The sequence below is a fragment of the Mycteria americana genome, chromosome 16 (genome assembly GCF_035582795.1).
Source record: "Mycteria americana isolate JAX WOST 10 ecotype Jacksonville Zoo and Gardens chromosome 16, USCA_MyAme_1.0, whole genome shotgun sequence".
NCBI classification, from domain to species: domain Eukaryota; kingdom Metazoa; phylum Chordata; class Aves; order Ciconiiformes; family Ciconiidae; genus Mycteria; species Mycteria americana.
The window spans coordinates 11,757,975-11,781,817 of NC_134380.1; the positions used below are offsets into that span (position 1 = coordinate 11,757,975).

The following is a 23,843-nucleotide window of genomic DNA, read 5'->3' on the forward strand; positions in this document are numbered from 1 at the left end:
CAGGCTCTCCCAGCACCCGAGGAGACTCGCAGCTGCCCTCATCGTATGGTTCAAAGAGAGCTGGCGGCGGCCCCACGGCTCCTGACTGCTTCTCCCTCCAGCTTCCCTGGAAACCGCCTGGGAGGCGTTTTTATTTTCCAGGCGCTGCAGTGCCATCCGCGGCTTGCCAAGTTGGCAGGTGGATGGTGGGTTTGCGTGGTAGCCAAGAAAGGACAGCAGATCGACAAATACAGAAATGTGAGACTGTTCCCAAGCTGCCAGCGTCAGGGCCTGGAGCCCGGCCGGCCCTGCTGTGACCCAGGAAGGGGATTATCAGGCACTCCTGCCCGGGGACTTTAAGTACCGACACTCAGATTCTTCAGAGTCTTGTTCAAACATGTTTTCGAGGTCCCCGTGATTCAGCTGCACGCCTCTCTACTGACCTGCGCTGGGGAATACCTGCCCATGCCCACACTGCTCTGTGTCTATCAGAGGTGGGAGCTGGCTTGGAAAAACCCTCTCACAAAATGCCCACCGGTTTTGCAAGGCCCACGCTGAGATTTTGGACCAGCTGCCTTTCTCCCATGCTGCTGGCTTGCTACTTGTTATTGCAAAGTTGCCTGTTTGTGCCAGGCAGGCTGTTGTTCCCCACTGAACATTTTGCTTTTTCAAGCACGGTGTCTTGCAGCTATAGCTGTGGATTGATTTAGGAGTAAGATATCCACGGCCGTTCACGATGGTTGCAGTGAGAAGAATGACCCCGCTGAGCAGCACTCATGTCTTGAAAGCTCATGCTTTGAGGAACACATGGCGGTTCCTCTCTTTGCAAATCCTATCCTCCAGGATCACTGAAGATCCCTCAATGCCAGTGGAGTGGCATGGACTTGGAAAAGTCTGCTTTGGCTGCAGATTGCACTAATTTTGTGTTGTTGGAGTCTGAGAATTTCTTCTTACACCAAACCAGGTCACATCAACTCAGTGTATTGAGATTGGCCTGGCTTAGGACTATCTCAAATTCAAGAGGTCGCAGAGTGAATCACACCAGCTGCTGCCTGGGGCAGCGAAAATCTGATTACCTGTAGCTACTGCAGGGAAGTTCCTGGGATGTCTTGAGTCAGGATCAGATCCAAATATGTCTCTTAATTCCTGAAGATTTACATTGATTTCAGTAACTTGTCACCAGATTTCCTGGTGTATTGGTAACCTGGGAACAAGGTTTTTGTTTGTAGGGAGTCTAAATTAGGAGGATTATACCCAAATCCTGCTTCTGGACACACCTAACCTTCAAATTCACCTTAGCATCTCAGCTTGGGCTGCTTTTGAGCTCAAGAGGATGTGACACATCCCATACCTTCAGTTCGGCAATATTGGCACGTATCGTTACTAGGTTCCTCTGTTCATTCACAACATGACACTGAACATGAGCCTGCTACACACAGCAAGCAGGAAATATCTATTCAGTGTGTGTCCTCTGCTTCCTCTGGGCTCCAGCAAATCCCAGCAGAGGAGCGACTTATCATCGCTGAGGTTCTCACTTTTGTTTTGCTCAGTGTGACACCTTTTCCCCGCCACCGACGTGTACGTGTGTGAAGATCTTTTCAAGTTGCTCCAAGTGTCTTTCCCCTAAATACACTGTCAGGAAGTGAGTAGAGATTACGTCCTGTCTTTTAAAAGCTATTTTCTGCTGGAGGGAAACCAAAATAACCTCCAGCTACAACCCTCCAGAGCCATCTGTTGTAGGAGAGGAGAAAAAAAGGATGTCCCATGTAACCGTCCCCGCTGATAACAGCACGGTGATAAACAAATAGTTGTACACGTGCTTCAGAGCCACTCGGTCACCGCTCCCAATCAGAGGTTGGAGGCTGTATCCGTTCCCTTAGTACACTGGCCTACTGGATAGCCAAAAACCCCATTGTACCTGGCCCCCAGCAACAGGCAGTGTCTTGACTGGTATATATGGTGTCTCCGGATCTCTTGTTTGACCTTGATTGAGCTCACTGCACTTGTGTGTACCCAGCACTGCGTACCATATGGGGCCCACGTGCAGGCTGTGTTGGCTGTAGGTGTTCTCAAGGCCGAAGCTGTTCGCTTAACATACGGATGCGTAGTTGAACTTACTCTACAGGGACTTGAAACCTTGCTTTTGTCATGGTATAGTTTTATGGCCTTGCTTAAATTGCATACAGAATGTAACTTTTAAAATTTTTCTTCTTTTTTTTTCATTAAAGCTTGAAGAAGAATTCCAAAGAACGGCCAACATACCCAGAGCTTATGGTGAGTATGCCTGCATTAAGCCGTGTATTGGTTCAGAGCTGAGATGGATTACAATGAGACGCTGAGGACAGGGTTTCCAATAGTGACTGGTGATTTGGGATACTTAACATCTCTATTTTCATAACAGATGTGAGAGTCACGGCACTTCAGGGTCTTGGGAGGGTGACTGCAAATCAGAGATGCTCTTTGAAATGTCATTCAGGTGCTATTCCAGTCAGATCAAGGGAGAAAAATATGTAAAAGCAGTTAACAAATTTGCTAAGGGACAAGAATAAGGCTGTGAAGAGTCAGTTAGTGAGGATAAAATCCTCTTCTTGGATTTGTGTGATGGCTTCAAACACATAAGTGAAATGGATGCACCACGGATGCTCCACATGGGCTGCAGGAGCTGAGTGGCCTGCTAGGCTTTACTGTCATGGGGCCTTGGAGAGGAGACTTTTTGGACAGAGTAATTCTTGGATGTTAGGGACAGAGATGAGTCTGTGACTAATAATTCAGGTTATTGAATTTCATCTGCTGCTTAGAGACTGGTTACTGTGAGCACGTGTAGGACAGAGGAATAACTAAAGAAGAAAATGCTGATAAAGGCTTACAACAGGGGAAATGCAAGGCAGTGCAGGGCTTTGAGGTCAGATGCACTTAACTGCTGGTGAACTCCCAGCAGTGCAGACACTGGTGTATACTCAGCCAGAGCTCTAGGCTGGAGCTGGCAAGAACAAGGTCTGTGGTGAGATATTTCTGCTAGGGCTCCACAGCTTCATGGACTCTCTCTCTCCTGACTTTTTGGTATCAATCATAGTGCTCCTAACAGCCAGCAAAAGGCAGGAGAGCTTAGGAAGTCAGTGTTTCACTCCCATAAGCATGTAGTCCCATTTTTACTCTTACCTGCTTCAGAGCTTGCTAAAGGCAGGAAGGTGCCTAACTTGTTATTTCTGAAGATCCTGACCCAAATGCTTGCCTGTCCCTACATGCCCACCCCTGTCCGGTGCCACTGGCAAGATCTTCTCGGTTAAGGGTGGAAAGTGCTGCAGAATTTCCTCAAGCATTGGCGTCTCCTGCCCCATGACTTGTAGGACGTGCGCGATGCCAGCCAGGGGGTCTGCCTCATCGCTGCCTCAGGCTGTCTGCTCGGAGGTGTTGGGACCTCTGTGGTGTGAAGGTGCCAGGGTTTAAGGTGCTCTCTAGCTGCCAGACATGCTGGAAATCCGTGTACCTTTTGAACGTGAGTTGTAAGCAATGAATAATTCCTGTGGCATTTCTTGCTGGGCTCTGTAATGCAATTAGACTATATATAGATCTGATTTACACACAGTTTGCCCAAATACTGGTTTCAGACAAAGGGAGGCCCGAGGTTTATGGCTTCCCCCTCCCCCCCTTTTTTTTTTTATTATTGAATAAATACATATATATTTTAAGCGAATTTCTGAAGTTTGCCAAATGGCCTTTTATCAAAAAGGTTCACCGGAGCAGCTCCGTCTGTTGCAGCATTAACACCCATTGGCAAGCGAGCGCATTTCTATTGAATTAGGTTCTTGGATCACCTCTCCAGAGTATCTCAATGCTGTGGTATTTTATGGCTGACATGAATGTCGTGAGGTCCTGTGGTTGAGGGTTGCTGTTTTGTTGGGGTTTTTTTCTCCCTCCTCTCTCTCTTATGGCATTAAGTTGCGGTACTGGATTGGACTTGTCATTTAGACCAAGTCTTCTCCCTTGCTTTCCTGTGGAATTGAGGTTTCTCATGGAAAATATGACTCTGTGCTGCTATCTTGAGCATCAGAAAAACTGATACGGATGCTTAATTTCATTTTAAACCCCACTTCCCCAGGTGAAGTGGAGCATGAAACTACTGCAGGACTCCTCTCCGGTGGTCTGCACATTGCATGGAGCACATCCCACCTGGCACAGGGTGTTTTGTGCTGTAACCAGACTCACTCCTTGCAAAGGGGTTGGGTTCATTGAGAGATGGGGCTGGAGGCCACCGCTGCCACCCATGTCATGCTGCGGGTGCTTCCAGGCTGCAGTAGCTCTGCTTTGGGTGCGACTTAGCTGGGATGTGAAAGCAGTGGCATCACGCTGGGATAATAACACAGCGGGCCATTTGGGCCATCTCTCCAAGAGTTATTCAGGACACTTCGATTCCCGTGACTGTCTGACCCAGGGAGACCTTAAATTATGTCTGGATCCTTGCCTCAACCCATTTCAGCTCTGTTTCCCACATAATTGTGCTTCCTCTTCCTTGCTGGTGTGTCTTTGGGTCGCTTCCCGGCTGCTCAGAGCTGCCTTTTTTTATTCACTGGATAACTTTCCACTCAAGCCCACCTTGGAAAGTCTCTTTTCTTTGCTCTCCTTCTCCCTCCACTTGGCCACTGCCATAAATGATCATTGAAATAGCCAACGCTCAGGGACCGAGGTGAGGGGCAGCTTTGAAAAACCCTGGAAACCCCAAATTGTCTTTAAAAATCTGGTTTGAAATGAGAGGGTCAGGAATCAAACCAAGCTCCCCTAGCCTGCATATGGAAAGCACAACAGCATTTTGCACAGAGTGGAGGTCACCTGTGAGCCCTGCAGGGCCCAAGCTGCCTTTTGGTTCTCTCTGACACCCTCCATACAAATCAATACAATTAACTGCCAGGACAGTGGGTGTCACCAGTGTTTGGTGATTTCAGGTGGAAGTTGGCTGATCTCAGCTGATGTGTTGCAGCCCCCGGCAGCAGAGTCACTGGTGCTAGCAGAGAGGGGCTTTGCTGTTGCTGTCAGGGGGCATTTGGTTGTGTTTTTTTTCTCCTTACACATATTTTTCCATTTGTGCTGAAATGTAGGCAAGATTTTCTGGCAGGATGTCTTCCCATGTTGGTCACGATTAAGTAGTTAAACATACAGCTGTGGATGGCTTTCCAGCCAGGGTGGCTTTCCTCTTTGCGGTGGTTAGGGGTAAAGTAGCCATCTCCTGCTGCGAGTATGAGCAATTGCAGGGAAGAAATGAGACCCAAAAGTCACCAGAGGGTAAATACACAGATAAAGCAGGAAGCTGAGGGAAAACCCACTGCAGTCAGCCTTCCTGCAAGGTTTTCCTTGCTCCCGTTGGAGCTGGCGTGTGGTGGGGTGGGTAACCACCGTCTCGGGAGGAGCACGTCTCCTCCTGGGGCACCGCAGAGCTGCAAGCCAGCGTGTGCCGAAGGGCACGACGTGCTAGAGACGGAGGCAGTGTTTTTTAATACTTTCCCTTGCTTCAAGAGCAAGGCCACCTCAGCCCTCCCAGCCAGGGCAGGGTTTAGAGGGAATCTGAGAGGGCAGCACAAATCTGCAGCCTTCCTGAAGTGGCCCCTCGGGCTCCACAACTTGCCTCAGCTCCAAACATGGAAAGCCCAATATTATGATGCTAGCAACAAAATCTGTTTCACTGTCTAGAAGATTGTCTGAAAAGGTTTTAGGTTCGGTCCTCAGCATTGTGAATGATAAACTTTTCTGTTTTTTCTCTCTTTCCTTTCCCAGCAACATCCTTTCTTCACCCTGCACGAATCCAAAGAGACAGACGTCGCCTCTTTTGTCAAACTCATCCTGGGAGACTGAGAACTGGACTTGTAAATGAATTGCCCTTCTGTGGACTGGTGGGTGCAGGGGAGGGGCGCGTGGCAGGACTTGTCATGAAAGCACCAACAGAAAGTCGCCGTGTTTTGTTTTGTTTTGTTTTTATTCTGAGAAACCCCTGCCTTGCCGAAGTTTTTAAAAGGGTTCTTTGGTATCCATAGTGACATAGAACAAGCTGGTTAGTGAAATGAATTTTAATAAGGTTGGTAACCTTAAAACAAAAACAAAACAAAAAAAAAATTTAAAAGAGTGATTTACATATTTAATGACAGTCAGAGTCCCTCTTCCTAACTTTCTCCTCATCCCCCTTCCCTTCCCCCTGAACCAGAATTTGCTTTGTCATGGTAATAGGTGCTATGGTAGTCATGAAGTTGTATGTAGATTTATATTTTGTCCCTTCCATTATTTTAATATTTATGTTAAGTGCTTGATGGAATAGATTTCTGTTTCGTATGAGGATGAATGTGTGGTGACGATGGTGATGCTAAATGAGGCCACAGCAAGCAATAGTTGTAGGGCTTTGCTGGGGAAAAGGTGTCAAAGGAGAAGAGAAAGAAGAGAATTGTCTGTGTTGTGGAAAATATTTAATGTGCATCGTAAAAAGAATTTATAAACAAGGATCTCAGCCCAGCTACTCGAGCTGCTTTCGCAGGCAGGGTGTGAGGCAGCATCACTGTAAGGGAGGGAGGCCCCAGCGTCCCGCGAAGTCGCCTCTTCTCCGGACACCACGCTCTTGAGTCCTGCCGGCACGTCCCGGCCAGCCTGCCGCCTGCGGTGCACTGCCGGCCTCCTGCCCAGGGAAAGCCCCTGCCCTACGTCCCACCGACTTACTCTGCTATATTGGGTGGGTGATGAGGTCTGGAGTGGGAAGACATTGCTGGGATAGTGTCTGGGACACAAGCCCCAGAGGGAAATAGATTGTCAGATAAGTTGCACAAAGATCAGGAGGAGGCTGCAGTGGTCAGTCCCCGCCTGCCCGCGAGCCCAGCAGCGTTGCAGCATCTGGGGCTCCCTTGGGCTGGGGATGAGCTGCTTTGCGCCTAAAAGGGAGTTCCTCTCTCCTTCTCCACATGGGAAAGGATAACAGTCCGCATAGCACAACATCTGTGAAAAATGGTTTATCTCCATGTGAGTTTCCAGGGCTCTCGGCACTGCATCGGCAGCAATCCCTCTGTGCTTGCCCACAGACTTTGGGAGTGCTAGCGAGCTCCCCTGGAGCCTGTGCCGGCATGCGGTTTGGGCCATATCCAGTCCTGGTCAGGATGCTGAAGGCAGCCAGGAGCACTGGGCTCCGGCACGGGCTGCAGGTGTCCCCCACAAGAGCTGCAGCCTGGGAAACCACGCAGGGAAACCACAGCCCACCCGTACCAGGAGCTCGTTGCTGTTGGCCAGGTCCTCAGAGAAAAGCTGCTAGCCAAGGGCAGGAGCGCGGGGACTGTCGGAGTGGGAGGGGAAGACAGCAGATCACGCTGCTTTTAGGTAACACGGTTACTGTCTAGAGAAAGCGGGGACCGTGCACTGCAAGGTGTTGCTGTGAGTCTGGAGCAAGGCCACTGGCTCCAGATTGACGCTGGCTTGATTGAGCCAAACCTGCATAGCTGCCTTGCTCGGCTATGAGGTCCTTTGCCTTTGCCCGTGGCTCCTTCCCATGGCCCTGCGAAGGAGAATGCCTGTGCGCGCGGCTGTGCCCGAGTGTGCACGCGTGCCTCATGCCCCTCCACATGCTCCCCTTCCCCATCCATCGCTTCAGTGCAGACTCTCAGAGTCAAATCCCAACTAGAAGCATGCCTTGCTCTGCAATATTTAAGTTGTGCAGGATGTAATTCAACCTGGGATCCAGCCCTTTCTCTCCCAGTTTAGTGGCTCCAGTCTCTGTTGGTGCAGGTTGGGCTTCTGGACTAGCCTGGGCATCTGTCTGGGAAGCGATCCCTTGGAAGGGCTGATGGGGAGGGCAGTATTTAGAGCAGGGGTTCCCAAACGGTGGTACCTCTTGTGCTAGGGACATGCCGACCACTTTGAAGAGGTGCGCGTAGACACTGCCAGTGCCTGGGCTGCCACCGTCACCACCACAGCCGTGGCTAGCAGTGCCCACAGAGGTGGCTGTGAACCCTGAAATAGTGCAGCTCTGCCCTGGGGCCAGCATCGAAGGAGATCGGGGGGCATTGCTCATGGGGATTCATCGATCCTTGTGCCGCTCAGCTGCAGAGCAGGGTGGCTTGAGGAGGGCTCGCAGGAGGCGGGGTGCGGGGGTTTCCTTGCTGCAAAGAGCTCAAGGGTCGTGCAGACTTCGGGGAGGAGGTTTCCCTTCCTCAGCGGACTTTCATGAGCCTGCCCGGCCCTTGGTAACGATAAGCTCTATATTCCGCTTTGTGTCAAGGGGAACCTTTCAGGTTACATTTTGTTGCGGATGAAACACAAGGATGTTTTACTTCGCAGTGTAATTTTAAGAGGCCTCGCATGGCTCATAATCTGCCCTCTCATATTCCATGGTGTGTGTGTGTTTTCTCTCTCTCACTTTCTCAGAGTCGCAGAGCTGTTTTGATTGATTGTCCTCAGCTGCAGCTAAAAGTCCAGCCAGCCAGTTTATAGAGTTGGTTCCAGCATCAATTCTCGCTTTGAAAAACATGACATTTAAAACCACCCTTTGGTTTTCCTACATATGGATCTGATGCTTTTGTTAAAGATTGTTTTTGCCGCTTTTCTCCTGGAATATAAGTCTCATTTGGACACCACATCTCCTTGACCTCAGAGCACCTTTATTTCAGTGCCATTGTAATTGACAGGTTGAATTTATGAGATACTGTCAAAGTTCAGTATTAATAGCAGATATTAATGTCACCAGCGTTTTCCAATAGAAAATTAATGTCAGTGTTGTCTGCAGCTAGTAACCCTCTAAAATGATTCCTACATGCCTCGACACTACAGGCTGAGTGCTTTCTTTTATGCTTTTTGCTCTTGCAGTGCTTGGGCCGTCTAATCCCTTTGTTTTAATGACATTACAATAGGGCATGCAACAAATCACTTCACTTCCCTCCTGATTCTCCATGACTTTGTTCCTTTAAAAGTCATTTGCGTCAGCCCAGAGTAAGTGTGAATCCGTATGACTGGTGTGAATGAAAAGAGTGATCCGAGTGATCACCACTGCAGAAGGTAGTTATGGCAGGAGAGAAGTGCAGAGGCTGTCTGTCTGTCTCGGCATCCCTTGTGGCACATGTGGACACAAAGCTTGGCCTGACCCAGGCTTTTCTTAGAAGCCTGAGCTCTTGGCACAGGGAGGAGAGCCAGGGACTCCTGTGTGCTTAAAAGCTCTGCAAACTTGCTGGGCTACAAGATGAAAATCAGACTCTTTTCTCTTTCATTCGATTGTAACCTCTGTGAAGATGAAAAGCCTTTGGTGAGTGCTCAGAACTTTGCTTGGCTATAACACGAGCACAGGGTTGCCTAGGACACGCATGGTTTCTGGGACATTAAGCCTTTCCCAACAACCATGCCCCCTGAACAGCCAAGGTGTTAAGGCTTAAAGCTGTTCTCCAAAAACTCTTTTGTTTTCAGACTGCACAGGACTGTGGGCAGCATGTTAGATTGTCCTGAACTGGGGTTTTTAAACTGCAAAAGTAGCAGGTCTTGTGCCATAGACCTGAAACAAACCAAAACCACACCAGGGAGTGGAGAGGACAGAAAAGCTGCTCGGAGCTCAACACTGAGCTGTGACCTGGACCGGCTGTGTGAATTAATACCAGCATGGTTAGCCATTTGCACGGCAGGGAGGGCCTCTCCGCTCTGCCCCAGACAGTGGTTATCGGGCTGCATGAAAGATGCAAGGCCCGTCCCTGTGGCCAGCCGTGGGGACTACCAGGGCACGATGTTCATCCTCTTTTTTCCTCCACCATATGGCTCCGGATGTTCCTGCAACCTCCTGGACGCTTGAGGCCTTGCCATTGCTAGAGCTCTTGAAGTGTCACTGGCAGGAAAGCTATTTTCTGGGTCCCCAAGAGTCCACTGGTCCCTTAAACTTGAAAGAGGAGTTGGAGAGCATTTGCTGGTTACTGTTTTTAAATGCCAGGTTTGTGCTGCTGCAGTGGGTGAAATGCCCATCTTTTCTGGAGTTTTTCCAGGTGTACAAAACTTTACACAGATATCTATGTACTGTACTTCTGCATTTTTCTTGACTTTTGTCGGGTTTGCTGGTGAGGAAGGAGGCATTTCTGACTTGTTAAAGAGGTGGGAACACCATTTCTGCAGGCAGCTGGCCTCCCCTGTGTGATGGAGGAGGCAGTTGGTGGGTCACTACTCAGAAAAAGCTCTAAAACAAGATCCGCAGTTGAGCTCCCAGTCCTTCAGCAGGTGCAGAGGGAGGTGGCTGTGTGCCTGTTGGGTGGGTGCTAGCTGCACCTTGTCGTGGTGGGAAGGGGCTGCCAGGCTCTTCGCCCACGCAGCAGAGCAGTGCCTGGTGCTGAGGGCAGAGACACCGGCATGCACAGCCTTAGCTGGGATTTCTCCATGCTCGCTGCAAGCTAAGTATGTACCTGCACATTTCCCTTCTTTCCTAGACATTTTGGAAGAGGAAATCCTGCTCGGTCAACGCAGCATTGCTTTAGTGGCTGGTCTGATGTAGTTCAGACAAGGTTCCCACCAGCTCCCTTGTTTAATAGACCTCTTTTTTATTAAAAACAAAACCCAAACTCCTCTCTCAGAAAAGCCAGCCAAGATGCTCTTTTTTTTCTCTCTTCCATCTTGTTCCTCTTAGAGGAGCTCTGGGAGCCCGTCTTGGTGCTTTCACTCTTTCACATGCCAAAGATTGCTACATCCCTCTTAGTTACGCTCCTGCCAAACCAGATCTTATAGTCTTGCCTCAGAAATCATCCACTTCCCTGCTCCTTGGGGTTCCTTTTGTTGCTGTTGCTTTTTCATTGAATTTCCTCATGTTTATTGACATGTCTATTGTTGAGCTTCCTGGACACATGCAGCTCTCTTTTTCAGATACAGAGAAAGACAAATAGTTGCCTTCCCTGGTCTGCCCCTGCTGTTGGGGAAATACTGTTAGTGATATGATTCCTACAGATGGGGATGGGTCTCATTTAGAGCTAGGGTCATGGAGGGTGTAAACTGGCATTGCTCCATTGGCTTGGCTGGAATAAGGCCAGTTTTGTCCAGCTGAGAATCTGTCCTTAATGTCTAAACAGTTATTACACACTAATAAAGATTAATGATTGTAAATCCCCACGGATTATACATAAAATGGCAAGTTTTACTCATTAATCTTTATTGCCATATTATAGCTGTTTATGTTAGAGGAGTCATCTCTCTCTGTTCTGAACATGCACTTAGGAGGTGGGGGTTGAGCATGGGGGAGATGAAGGGTGGACAAAACAGACCAGATGTCCACATGTTTTACAGTCTGTGTCCTCCCCCCAAGTTGGTTGTTTCCTTGAAAGCCGTTAACCAGCAGCAAAGGATGTATCACAGAGCTTTGTCTGCTTCGCTGGCCTCTGGCTGAGCTATAAAATCCAGATTGTTTCTGGTGAGAAGGGATCAGATCTCCTAATTAATATTTCAGCTCAGCCTTTACTGGAGCAGATGGATAATATGAAATTTGACGTGTGCTCTGGCAGGCCGGAGCTCTGCAGTGCAGTGAGATTTGCTTTCCCGGACCGTGGCTGGAAGAAATGCTTTCTGTGCAGTAGGCAGCTGTGTTGCAGGTTGAAAGGACGCTGCTCCTTCACATAACCCCACACCATAAAAGCAGTTGATTTTGTTAATAAAGAGGGCCAGAAAAAGCTCAGTTGAATCTCAGCTTTTATGTGTTTGCAGATGTGTATAGTCACAGCTAGGAGGTGGTGGTGCCAGCGGTCTGGACACAGAGGTTCATGTGCCGTATAAATGAAGAGGACTCTAAAGAGAGTGTAGTAAACTGCAAGGGTGGTTTTAATGGCATAGGGACAAAATGAGTCCTCAGGTAGGCAGCTGGTGTCAATCCACTCTGCCAAGGAAGGTCTGGAGTTGATGGGGAAGGCTGGAGCAGAAAGACAGGGCAAAAGAGGCAGCCACAGACTCGATCGAGTACATAGCCTGGTGAGAGCAGCCTGACTCCCCTTTCTCTTCCCATGTACTCCTTCAGGCTCAGATTTGTAGGTAATGGGTTTGCTCACAAGTCCCAGATTACGGCTGCATCCCCACCTCCAGCAAGAGAAACAAAATCTAAGACCCAAAAGAAACCCACAGGGAAAAATTGCAAGGGAGCTGATGCTTGTTGCCTGCTGCGTGGCCTTGTGCATTGCTGCTTCCCCTGCTGAGCGCGTCGGTGAGATTCAGAGGTCTGACTTAAACACTGGGGAAAGCATGGGAAAGGCCTCTGTGGCTGAGAAAGGAGAGGGCAAACATTTTAAGGTGGTCTCTAATTAGCCTACCGGTGGAAATACCTAATTTACAGGCCACAGGGATAAATGAATTCTTCAGGGGCCTATGCAGCCGGCAGGGCCGTTCCACCGGGAACAATTTTGGCTGCACGTCATTTATTACATGGCCTCCTTTAGCGCACTCCCGGGTTGCTAGAAAGCTCTTCGCCTCCATCGACACCTTACGCCTCAGTCACCTTTACGTTTTGTATTTTACTGTCTGGGATTTTACCAGCAGCCTTTTTTCTAGGCGGTTGGTCAGAGTGAAGGCAAGGGAAAGGGGCCTCCAGCCAGCTCTCCGCAGAGCGCTTTGGGAGAGGAAGGAGCTGCCTGTCTGTTATCCAGTGCCTGCTTAACAGGAAGCCGCAGCCGGGGCCAGCTACCCTGCAGGTACCCAGCCGAGGCGAGAGCTTCTCCTTTCGTGTTTCGCTGCCATTGCATTAAAAATCCCTTTCTGGAAGTAGAAAGAGAGTTGCAGCAGCCTCGCTCCAAGGTGGTTTGCCCTTGCTGGCAGCCGGGTTGCAGGATGGGCTGCGTTTTCCTTCCTCGAAAGGCTCTTGGTTTTCTCTAAACGATGGGGCAAAAGTCCAGCGGCTGCGAGGTACCGGGAGGATAAGCTGGGAAAAGCTTGGAAGTGTCTTAAACGCGCTGGAAATAGAGATGGAAATCTCAAAAGATCAGATGTCTTTCGGCAATTTCCAAAGCTATGTGGTTTTAGCCAGACCTGAAAACCCTTCCTAGAAGTTTATTTCAGGGTATTTTGATATGTTACTTTCGCTTTTGGGCCTAGCTAAATCCAGGAAACTCAGAATAGTGTAATTTTTAAATAAAGAGTAAACACACCCCAAGTATTACTGAACTGATCAGGAAAGTTTCTGTTTGGTTTCTTTTACAGGAATAATTAAGGCCAGCTCAGGGTTTATCCTAATTCAGTCTGGTTTTGCCCCAGATAATTTTTGAGAAAATAAGAGATCAGACCATGGTCTTTCCAGAACGCTGTGACCCGTCACGCAAGGGTACGCACCAAATTGTGCCAGAAGGCGGATGGAGATAAGTGCTACAGTAAGAGGCGGCCAACGTCTGATGGCTGGAAAGAGTGGTCTGGCAGCAAGCATGCCCGTGGCCTCCAAAAACATAGGTAGATACAGTTTCCCCAGGGGTTGTGTGATGGAGGTATCAGGGTCTGCCACGTCTCGGTTTTTTCCCTCTAGTAAAGAACATTCAGCCATCTCGGAGTGTCCTGGAACAATATCCGAAAGCCTTCGGTATTTCTCAGCTCAGTTGTGTGGTTTTTTTCAGGACGGATACTGTGAAAAGTCAGGAAGGGCCAGGTGTCCTTGATTTACACAGCCAGAGTGAAGAGATGTAAGAGCCAAAAAGGTGTGTTTAAAGATAAATTACAGTCTCTGTCATAGCTGTTAAGTCAGGAACAAATTTTCACATCTACAGGTGCAGCTGCAGAGCTCTCCGTCCACATTTAGCCCAGATTTACTCGTGAGTCTTGCATAAATATCTAATAGCATGGGCCGTGCCATTTGGTGGGCTTCTGGCAGACTGGGGCTCTACCGGCAGGAAAAAGCCTGGTTCAAAATACAGTATTGCCAAAACCAGGATTTGGCTCCAAACATTTCCTATATAATCTATGTATGAAGTGAATTTCCAGAGCTCTACCACCATTTTGTTTCCTCCCTAATTGTGACTCGAGCGGCTTGTGCTTGGTGACAGCTGTCGCTGTGCCAGTGGGGCTGCTAGAAATAGTCACAACATACAAAATAGGTGGAATTTTGCGTTTAGTTTTTAATAGCAATACATTGGGGGGAAGCTACTAAATGTAGTTTCTTGCAAACTGGAAATGCGTTGGAGTAAAACTTGTCATTGCTTGTAGGAAAAAATAACTGTCTAAAAATGTCCGAAGTCTTCAATTTAAGGAATTGCAGTTTTATTGGCAAAGAACCATGTTTAGCATCAAAATATATGAAATTTCTAGCATTTCTGTCTTAAGGTGTGAAATCTGCTTTTTGTGGAGATGGTAGTAAATTTGTAACAAGGATATTTCCACATCCTTTCAGCTAGAAAAAATAAAAAAGATATGAGCACAATGGAAAAGCAACCACTTCCCAGTGGTCTGCTGGTATTGAAGAGGGCACAGGCAAAGCACCTTTGTTTTGAACACGTTAGAAAAGAGAAGGCTTTCCAACCTGCTGCAAGTCCTTATTTTACTTTATTTTTAGGATTTTTTTACAGTAACATCATTTGTTTTATAACTGTGAAAGTCTCTGCTTTTCCTTACATGTGGGAGGCTGTTTATTCTTTCTCCTGTTCTTATTATTTATTATTTATCCATTTCTGGTACTATCCAAGATGTGCTGAAGGTGTCTCTCAGCCTGCCCTCGAGCCATATGGAATCACTGTAGTATCTCCTAACAGCTGGGATGGCGAATGGCAGTAGATGGCTAAATATTATTTTAAATTATATTTATAGCAATTTAGATTTTCTTTTAGTGACCTGGTTTGCTCTAGAATTAGGGATGTGGATAAGGAATCTTTTTTAAAAAATTGCATTTTTCAATTTTTCTTTAAACATTTTGGAGTCTTCTGAATAAACCTACTCACTCTTTCGCTTTTAATAGGAAAAGCACCAGTTGGGTTGTAATTGTTCCTTCAAGAGGGGATTGACTAGCATCAGGTTCAGTTTAACTGGTAAAAATGCTCTGTGCCACAACATCATTAACCAAAAGCGCAGTGGACTTCTGAGAAAATGATAATTTTCCACCTGAAAAATAAAATCTGGTTTGTGATGAACTTGGTTTGTCCAAGTCTCATGCCAGGCTTTTCTGTATCAAATTTACATGGAGTTTTCCTTTAGCTCTCGAGCCTATGAGACTCGGGGTTGCCAGGATTGCTTCGAAGCAGGGCTGAGGGCCACCCAGGCACCCGCTGGCCAAATGTCTGCTCTGGCTATGGAGGACACGAGTCCTACAGAAATGGTGGAGCAACTAATGAACGTCATCTTCTCGCTCTCTAAGAGATGTTGAGGTGAAATCCCGTAAGCGTGACCCGTGCGAGGCAAGCAGGACTGGGGGCTCAAACCCATCAGCTTTTTGTTCTTTTTATTCCCTTTCTCCTCTTTGCAAAGGTGCCTCGCTGCTCTACTGCTTCAAAAGCCTCCCCAGCCTTTCTGATAAAGAATGCTGTGGTGCATCTGTTTTCAAACAGCTTGCATTGGTTTTCTGGTTTGTTTTTTCTTCCCCCTATGTATAAGAAATGTTGGGTAGCAGAATGTGGAATTCATTAGAAGTTCATAAAGCAGGGACCTCAGAAGGATGTGGGTATAAATGCTTTTCAGGCATCTGAGGTGAACTTTAAATGGAGCTTTGGCCCTCATTTGCTTTCTGCTTTTCAAAAACCATTTATGAGAAAGTGGAGCTGTCAAAGCCATGCATGAACTTTGCCTTCTTGCAAATAACTTGTCTCAAAGTAAATTGTCAGAATGCACAAGAAACTTGTCTCAAAGTAAATCCAGTAGCTCTACAAAGCTGGAAACGTATGTGCATTGGAGTGTGTGCATGTGCGTGAGCGTGTGTGTGTGCGTGCACGTGTTGTGCACGGGTGGGTGGAGTGAGTAAGTCTACCATTTTGGAGATTTAAAAAACACAATGCAAGTATTTTTAAAAAAGGCAATGTAAAATATTTATTTCTTGGCAAAAGTACATCAGACCACATCTCCCATCCTCCTTTTAATTGCTTCATGTTTGTTTTTGTTGTCTAAGTCTTTGCTGGCCTGTTTCCTCTGCAGTGCTCATTGCTACTTAGCAGCCCATAACCTCGCACAACCCCTCTCGCAGCGAGGGAGCGCGTGGCACAGGGGAGCTCGCAGGAGCACAGGCTCTGCGGCTCATCGGGAAAAGCACTGGTGTTCATGTCGATGGGAGGAATGGAAAAGGTAGTATGAGATGAAAAGGCAGGACAATGCAATATGAGCAATTTTTGATTTTTAGCCTTGTTGAGGAAACTCTGTCCTCATGAGAATCAAAACTGCCCACACCCTAAGGCAAGACCCCGAATCATAGCTGTGGGGGAGGGTGGATTGGTCCAGAGACAGCAAGCTTTGAGAAAGACTCTCCCTGCCTTGGCCGGTTCTTGTGAACACATACTAGTGGCATATTTAAAAGAAATGAGGTGTTGTCATCTTTGTGAGATGGCACCCAGGTTCTTATCAGTGCTGGTTAAGGTCCCCTCGGGCTTTGCCCAGGGTTTGTAGCAGTGCAGAGCCAGCGGCCAGGAGGCAGAGCCTCCCCGTGCCATGACGAACCATCGCTCCTATTCCTGTCTGCAACCAGGCGAAATTTCATCAGTCAGATATCGCAAAGTTCACAGAGTCCTCCCAGCGCTCTGGAGTCCTTCGGTGGTCGCCCGGCTGCCCGCCCGTACGGCTTCACATCCGCTCCGTCTGAAACACTTCTCTTAACCTGTGTTGTCTTCATTCATCTCAAAGCTGTTCCTCGTACTATGAAGACGATAAATAGTAGGAGACTGACAGTAGGACCACGTGTGTAACGTTAGATAGGCTTTTATTTAATGTTGTTGTTGTTTTAATGAGATGCTTTTAGGATCCGTGTTGTACTGGATTAAGAATATTGGTGGAACAATTGAACTGGTATTCTTTAACCCTGACTGCCCCAGATCCTTTCCCTCCACCCTCTTCATTTAAAAAAAAATTAGATTGGGAGAATATATTTAACTTGGAAAAAAAACCCCAAACCTTGCTGATAGAATAAGTTAATCTTCTTTACTACGCTTCGATTTTATTTCTCAGGATATCCAAAGGTTTATCACTGCTGCTGAGAGAAGGGGACAGTACACCTTTTTGAAACTTCAACCACTGTAACCGTTTTCCAGATGTGCGTGTGTGTGCGCGCGCGTGCGTGTGTGTGTTAAACTCAGCACTGTGTGTGCGTGTGTTCTGCTGAATATTGTGTGCATCTATGAAATGCTTCAGACAACTGCCTGGAAGTCAAAACCAACCACCTCTTTCCAGTCATATGTTTGCCGTGACTTTTCCTAACCACACTTGAACTAGTGGTCTTGGATTAAATATTCAAAGAGCAGGGCATCTTTATAGCAATGGTATGTCAGTCAAATTAAGAAAAATGTACACAAAAATAAATAAATGAAATTTAAAAGTAACGTGCTGTCAGTCTACCTGTATTTACTCAGTGGAAGTACTACCAGTTGTTGGGGACGGGGACACGCTTTGTACTGCTTTTGCTATTCATCTGGAAGGTTTTTAAGGATCATCTTACTCGTAACAGCTTATCGTACATTACTGAAAACTCAGGAATGCTCAAGCTGCTCTACAGAAATAATTGACACTCTTTCTGCCATTGGTTTTTCTTTCTGCGCTTCGGCTAGCGCGGCTGGCGAGAGCAGACACATCCACATCCCGTCCAGCCCACATCAAAGGTGCGAGCCCCGGCTCCCGCCGCGGCTCTGGCAGGGCGCTGGTGTGATGAGAGGAGCCGGCTTCCTGCCCCCCCCCCCCCCCCAAAAAAAAGCAGCTTTCCAGCCGGGATGGGGGGATTCAAGGGGCTGCAAGTGGACACAGCCTCCATGCCCAGCATTGCCTGGGGGTGCGGGTCTTGGAGCTGGGCTGACACCAACACGTGCTGTTGGGGTTGGAAGCCCGGCGGCTCGCTCGGCAGCTTGCACCGATGTGGCCGAAGCGAGCGGTGGGTTTTGTGCAGCTCTCGGCCCCTGTGCTCGCAGGCTGGAAAATGGACACGATGCTTTGCTCTCTCTTTCACCAGGTCCTGGATCCAACTCTTGATTCCACTGCCAGCCCCATCACTATTATCTGCAATTAAGCCTTGCATTTCTTTAAAGGTTAACTACTAGGCTGTGCATTTGTCATGATGCAAAGCCAATTTTCACCCTTAATTTATTAGGCTAAGTCAAATAGCATTTTGCTTGAGTAAAGCATGCTGGTCTGGGTCATACTGAAACATGAATCGCTATTTCCCTCTTTCTCATGTAAATAAAATTATGCTTCCATTTATATTAGAATTGCCGAAAACAATATATCAGCTCCCTCTGCTGATCCTGCAGTTCCAGTTAAGGCAAAAGCACTAGTTGCAGAGCTGATGTGCTAAGGAACGAACTAAAGAAAAATAGCCTAGTTAATATAATAACCTTTAAGGGCACAGGAAAGGAATCGATGTTTATCGCATAGAAGCAGCGCAGTGGCCTGGGCTGAATGCTTTCAGATCGCAGGGAGAATGTTACCCGGCGTCGGTGATGGGAATGCCAGTGATACGGAGATTGCCATAAAAATGTCTGAAGAGAAGAGTTGCAAGAGGCACATAGCCATTTCTGGGAATCCTAAGCAAAACAGCTGCCGAAGTTTTATCTGCACTGTGGTATGTGTGTGTGTGTGTATGCGTGTTCTGTTTAAAAGGAAAAAATTAAGAGCCATACTTTTATTTTATCAAATCAAATTACCCGTGTATGTTCAGAATATTTATGCATCAGTACTTTTTTTTTTATTCGAGCTTTATCTCACTGTAATCAATTCCAAATACAAAACTATTTTTATCGCTGAAATGCAGCAGTAATTTATAAGATTTAGACGGAACGCGCACGAGATGCCAAAAGCAATTTTATGGAGTCTCCTTTGTTGTCATCTACAATGCATCAGTTCTTGCCTTCAGCCTCCCATCAATTTTAAAAGCCCCAAGATAAAAAAAAAAAAAAAAAAAAGGAGTAAGTTACTGAAGCAGCTGCCAGCCCCTGAAATAGTCTGGAGATACATATGCACCTTTGGGATACAGTTTGATGGAACATGGCACAATAATGTAAGCTGTGCTGAGCTTTGTAATACAATTATTTTAGTTGGCAAAATGGCAGATCTTGTTCCCTCTGTCTCCCTTGCCTACTATATAGTATTTCATATATGTGCAGAAAATGAAATTGCGAAATAATCTCCTGCATTATCACAACTAACGTCACATTGAAATGAGGAAAAGAAGAAGAGTGGAAGTTGAGGTCCTCACAGCCGAACAGGAACTCCAGCCCTGTACAAGACAATATTTAAACGTGTCCAGAGCATATCTTTTATATAGCCATTCTTTGGGTTACTTTCCCAAAACAGAGTCGCTCACACTGGACGTGACTTGCAGGGCCAACGTTGGGTTGGCAATGGGTTCTCAGAAGTTGCAGGCACCCATCTTAATCCACTCTGACCACCACCAAAGGTAAAACTTGCTCTAAGAGAAATGCAGATTAAGCGGGAATGAAGTCCTGAATACCTTCTAACGGCAGCAGTCTTGGGGACCTGAGTTAAAAAAGAATAGCCATTTTGCAGAAACTGAAGCATTTGTGAGGCAGGGACTCCTGCCTTTTGGTCTCACACCCATGCAAGACAAGGGATTTGGCCTTGGGGTTTCTGTACTAATAATGGTGATAAATTTGCTACTAGAGGCTTTCTGAAATCCTCAAAGCTAGAAAGAGGTGGCTGCTGAAACGGCTTTGCCCGGTGGTTGTGCCTGTGCGAATATACACCCAATTTTGTGGATTATTTTCTCTTCACATGGCACAAGAGCAATCCTCTGGCATAGCAGGTAGCACTCACAGAGAAATGTCCCTGCCCTTGTGGAAAGTACCTTGTCCACTGAACGTGCCCTCGTTTTCTATACATGCAGTGCTTGCTGAAATTGGAAAGAGATGGTAAAGAAAAAGCAAATACTGAGACATAAACAATTTGCAGTTGTTAGAGATTATAAAATTGGAGAGAGATGTGTTTCACAACTCTTCTTGCTAAAGAGAGCCTGGAATCCAGCGTTGATTTGTGACTTTTACTGGAGCACGCTTTGGCCTGACAAATGGCATTTTCCTCATACTTCTCCATGGTGACAGAAGTCCAGGACTACGGACCAAGGATTTGAAGAAACTGCAGGAATTTTAAGCACACAGTACCTGCTCAAATATAGTTCTTGCTCTGCAGGTTGGCTCCACTGCTGTTTGATTTCCTTGTGGCTGTGAAATTTAGCAATTAGGCTTTATAAAATGGGGCATGGAAATAAGAGTATGTGAGGTGACACACACTATTCCTCGGCATGAGCAGCTCTGCCATCTTCTCTGTGTCATGAAAAATGGGATCGTAGTTAGCCCAAGCACAGCAGCACAGTGCTCCCCTCCTCGGTCTTCTCTTTTCTCCTCTCATTTGGGGTCACAGAATCACAGAATCGTATAGGTTGGAAAAGACCTTTAAGATCATCGAGTCCAACCACAAACCTAACACTACCAAGCCCACCACTACACCATGTCCCTCAGCACCTCATCCAAACGTCCTTTAAATACCTCCAGGGATGGGGACTCCACCACTTCCCTGGGCAGCCTGTTCCAGTGCTTGATAACCCTTTCAGTGAAGAAGAATTTCCTCATATCCAGTCTAAACCTCCCCTGGCGCAACTTGAGGCCATTTCCTCTCGTCCTATCACTTTGTTACCTGGGAGAAGAGACCGACCCCACCTCTCTACCCCCTCCTTTCGGGCCGTTGTAGAGAGCGATGAGGTCTCCCCTCAGCCTCCTTCTCTCCAGGCTGAACAACCCCAGGTCCCTCAGCCGCTCCCCATCAGCCTTGTGCTCCAGACCCTTCCCCAGCTCCGTTGCCCTTCTCTGGACACGCTCCAGCCCCTCAATGTCTCTCTTGGGTCCCTTCTAGGTGTGCAGTAATATTTGCTTCCACAATGCAAATATGCCAAATGAGGCACTCTGAAATCCCCATCCCAATTTTCATGCCAGTCAGCTGCCGGTGAGCGCTCGCTCCTTCCAGCAAGACCCCGGTGCCCCTCAGGAGCATCCGCAAGAGCAGTATCCGGCTACGTGCTCATGGTTATCGTTTTTCAAACTGTATCTTTGATCGTGCCAACGCAGACATCACTTCTGCTCTCTCAAATTACTCTGATGTTTCCTGCTACAAAGCCATGTATTACCACTCCAACACACTTTTGGTTACAGTTCTGGCTCTCGGGCTCTCCGGTGCTGAAAGTGCATGGTACGACGCTGAAAGCAATATATGGCAAAGTTTCTTAAGAATACATCGCATCTAGAGGGGATGTAGTTTACCGATGTTAAAGATACAGATGTTGAGTTCTGTTTCATTTGCTTGCCAAATACTACTAATGTTATGAGAGGAATAGCCAAATTGGAAGTATTTTCAGTCTTAAAAAAGCATCCCATTTTAATACTTAATGATTGGTTTTAACATATTCCTGTCAATAGGTCTCTTTCAATACACTTCTATTAACATAGGTATTGAAAATAAATGGAAGAACGTTACAGAATGTTAACAAATTAATGGCAAACATTACTCAGACACCTTTCTTGTTTGCCTACCGCTTTCACATTAGAGTGCTTTTGGGAAATAACAATAATGATAATAAAAAATATCCCTCTTGAAGGAATCATTACTAAAGCATTTTGCATGCAGATTACTTCAGGCTTCAGCATTGCAACTCTCGGCTAGGTTAGGAGATGAAGGCCAAGATTTGTTGATTGAGATCAGATGGCTGGTGGCGAGAAGGGATCTAGATGACTTAACTGGAGGGATTAAACTCAAGTCTTTTGGCTTCCATTTGGCTGGTTTGTAAACTCCACCGCCGGGCCAGCTAGTTGGGCTGTGTTCCCCTTGTCGCGTATGTGTGATGTTAGCAGGGCGGTTTGTAGTATCAGCCAGTCCATCAGTATTAGCAGTCCAGACGTTCTGGGTGAGAAAGGAAAACACAGTGTAACTGAAAGCTAAAATTAGTCCCCAAAGCGCCCGTCTGCGCACCTCCAGCTTGGCAGCTGAGCCCCTGCCCGGCTGCCGCGGGCTGGAGGAAAACAGGGGTGAGCGCGCTCTAGCCTGGCCAGCGCCTGGGTGTTTTGGTGGTGGGTGGCGTGCGGGTGCCATTGGGCAAAGCCGGCGTTCCCAAGAGCTCCAGCCCCGTTTCCCTGCCCTGCCCAGGGAGAGGCGTGCCTCTGCGGCACCCGAAGCACAACTGATGTCCCCTGGCTGCACCGCGGCCGGCACTTCGCTGCAGGGTGACGTACCGTCGGACGCGCGAGGAGGAGGGTTTTGTTATCGGCAATTCACGTTTGAAGCCTCACCCATTAGACGTACCCCCGTGGGAGGAGACGGAGCTTGCTTTCTTCTTTCTCTCAGGGCCCTAACCTTTAATTTTACAACACTGATTGAAACCAAGAGTGGAAATAAAAAGTCAGAGCTCCTCTGTTTTCCTTCCCCTCCCTTCCATTATCTTCTTTCTTTTCCATCCATCCTCATTTCACATGCCTCTCAGATTGCGTCCCCCTGGTTTTCCAGTTATTTATTGACCCAGACCTAATTCCTTATTTCCAGAAATGTGTCACAAATCCTGCCTTTGAGTCATTTGCTTTTTGCTTTCCAGGCTCACCTCTTTGACCACATTTTCCTGTAAGAGATAAGGATATAGGGTTTGTGGAGTAATCGCAGCAGGATGCCTGGGTTTCATTCATAGATCTGTTGCCACTGGCTCATTATGGAAAATTAGGAGAGTTATTTCACCTTTCAGTGCCTCACCTCAGTGTCACCATCTGTAAAACAAGGCTAATAATTGTTATCTCTTCCTTGCAGGAGAACTGGGGAGCTTCGCTAATGACCATCTGCTAAATGTTCTCAGAGCCTCACATGAACATTTCTACTGAAGTGCAAATTATTATTAGAAACCAGGGATTGTTACTGGATTGATATCAAATCATTGTCGACAGCTTCTCTGCAGGGAAAACTTAGGCGCAGCCAACAAGAACAAGCTGCCTGTTTTGAAGTTGTGCAGTTGATTATATTGGCTTTCATCTTCTGGTAAGAGGATCCTCTGCCATCTGAACTCTCTGATCTCTGGGAACACAATTCATCCAATCAATCTGGAGGAAAATAAACCTCCTTAGACAAAAAAATAAAGTATCCACCTGAGATCATATGAACATGGAAGATGTCAATTAATTCCCAGCCCCCAGTCCTTAACTCTTGTAAACCCAGTGTTTTTCTGGCCCACCAGGCAATGCTTAAGAGAACGATATAACGCATCCATTCCACAGTCTTAGTATGGCAAAGAGCCTCAGGAGCCTGCCTGGGCTAAATTATAATTGAAAACATGCAAATATTTTGCAATGGAATTGGTGCCCCTGAAGGCTTCTAGGGACTGTCTGAGGGATACGTGTTGATCTCGTGGTGGCATACGGAGATTTGAGGTGCCAGGACAGATTTCAGCTGTGGCTCCTTCCCGGCATGAGCTAGCCTGCGGTGAAGGACTTCTCCGTACCGCTCCTGAACCTGACCTGGTGTATTTTCTCCCTAGGTCAGCCTCAAGATGCCCACCCAGCTGACAGATTTGGTTGCAAACTGAATCTTGAGCCCATGTTGAGCACCATATAGACAGACAGAAACTGCCACTGGATCATCACTGGTGTGTGCCCCATGTGCCCGAGACCCGAATAAGCTCCACTGATGACTTTACAGGGAACCACTGTCTTAAGCGAGCATGGCCTCCCATCCTTTTAGTGTACGGGCTCATCTGTTGTGTTTTCCCTGAG

General features: G+C 47.2%; 1 protein-coding gene across 2 annotated transcripts in view; it reads left to right on the top strand.

Moving 5' to 3' along the window:
- The window catches only part of MAP2K6 (mitogen-activated protein kinase kinase 6), a 61,627-nt gene extending 38,562 nt beyond the window's left edge, over nt 1-23,065 (top strand). Inside the window, exons 11-13 of one of the 2 annotated variants that reach the window (XM_075518600.1) lie at nt 2,208-2,253; nt 5,746-5,861; nt 22,888-23,065. In XM_075518600.1, the coding sequence (XP_075374715.1) occupies nt 2,208-2,253; nt 5,746-5,823 (124 nt within the window). In that variant the 3' untranslated portion in view covers nt 5,824-5,861; nt 22,888-23,065. Of the gene's footprint in view, nt 1-2,207; nt 2,254-5,745; nt 17,404-22,887 lie in introns of those variants that run through there. The other variant, XM_075518599.1, reaches the window with a different exon arrangement.
- Nucleotides 23,066-23,843: the final 778 nt, after the last annotated feature.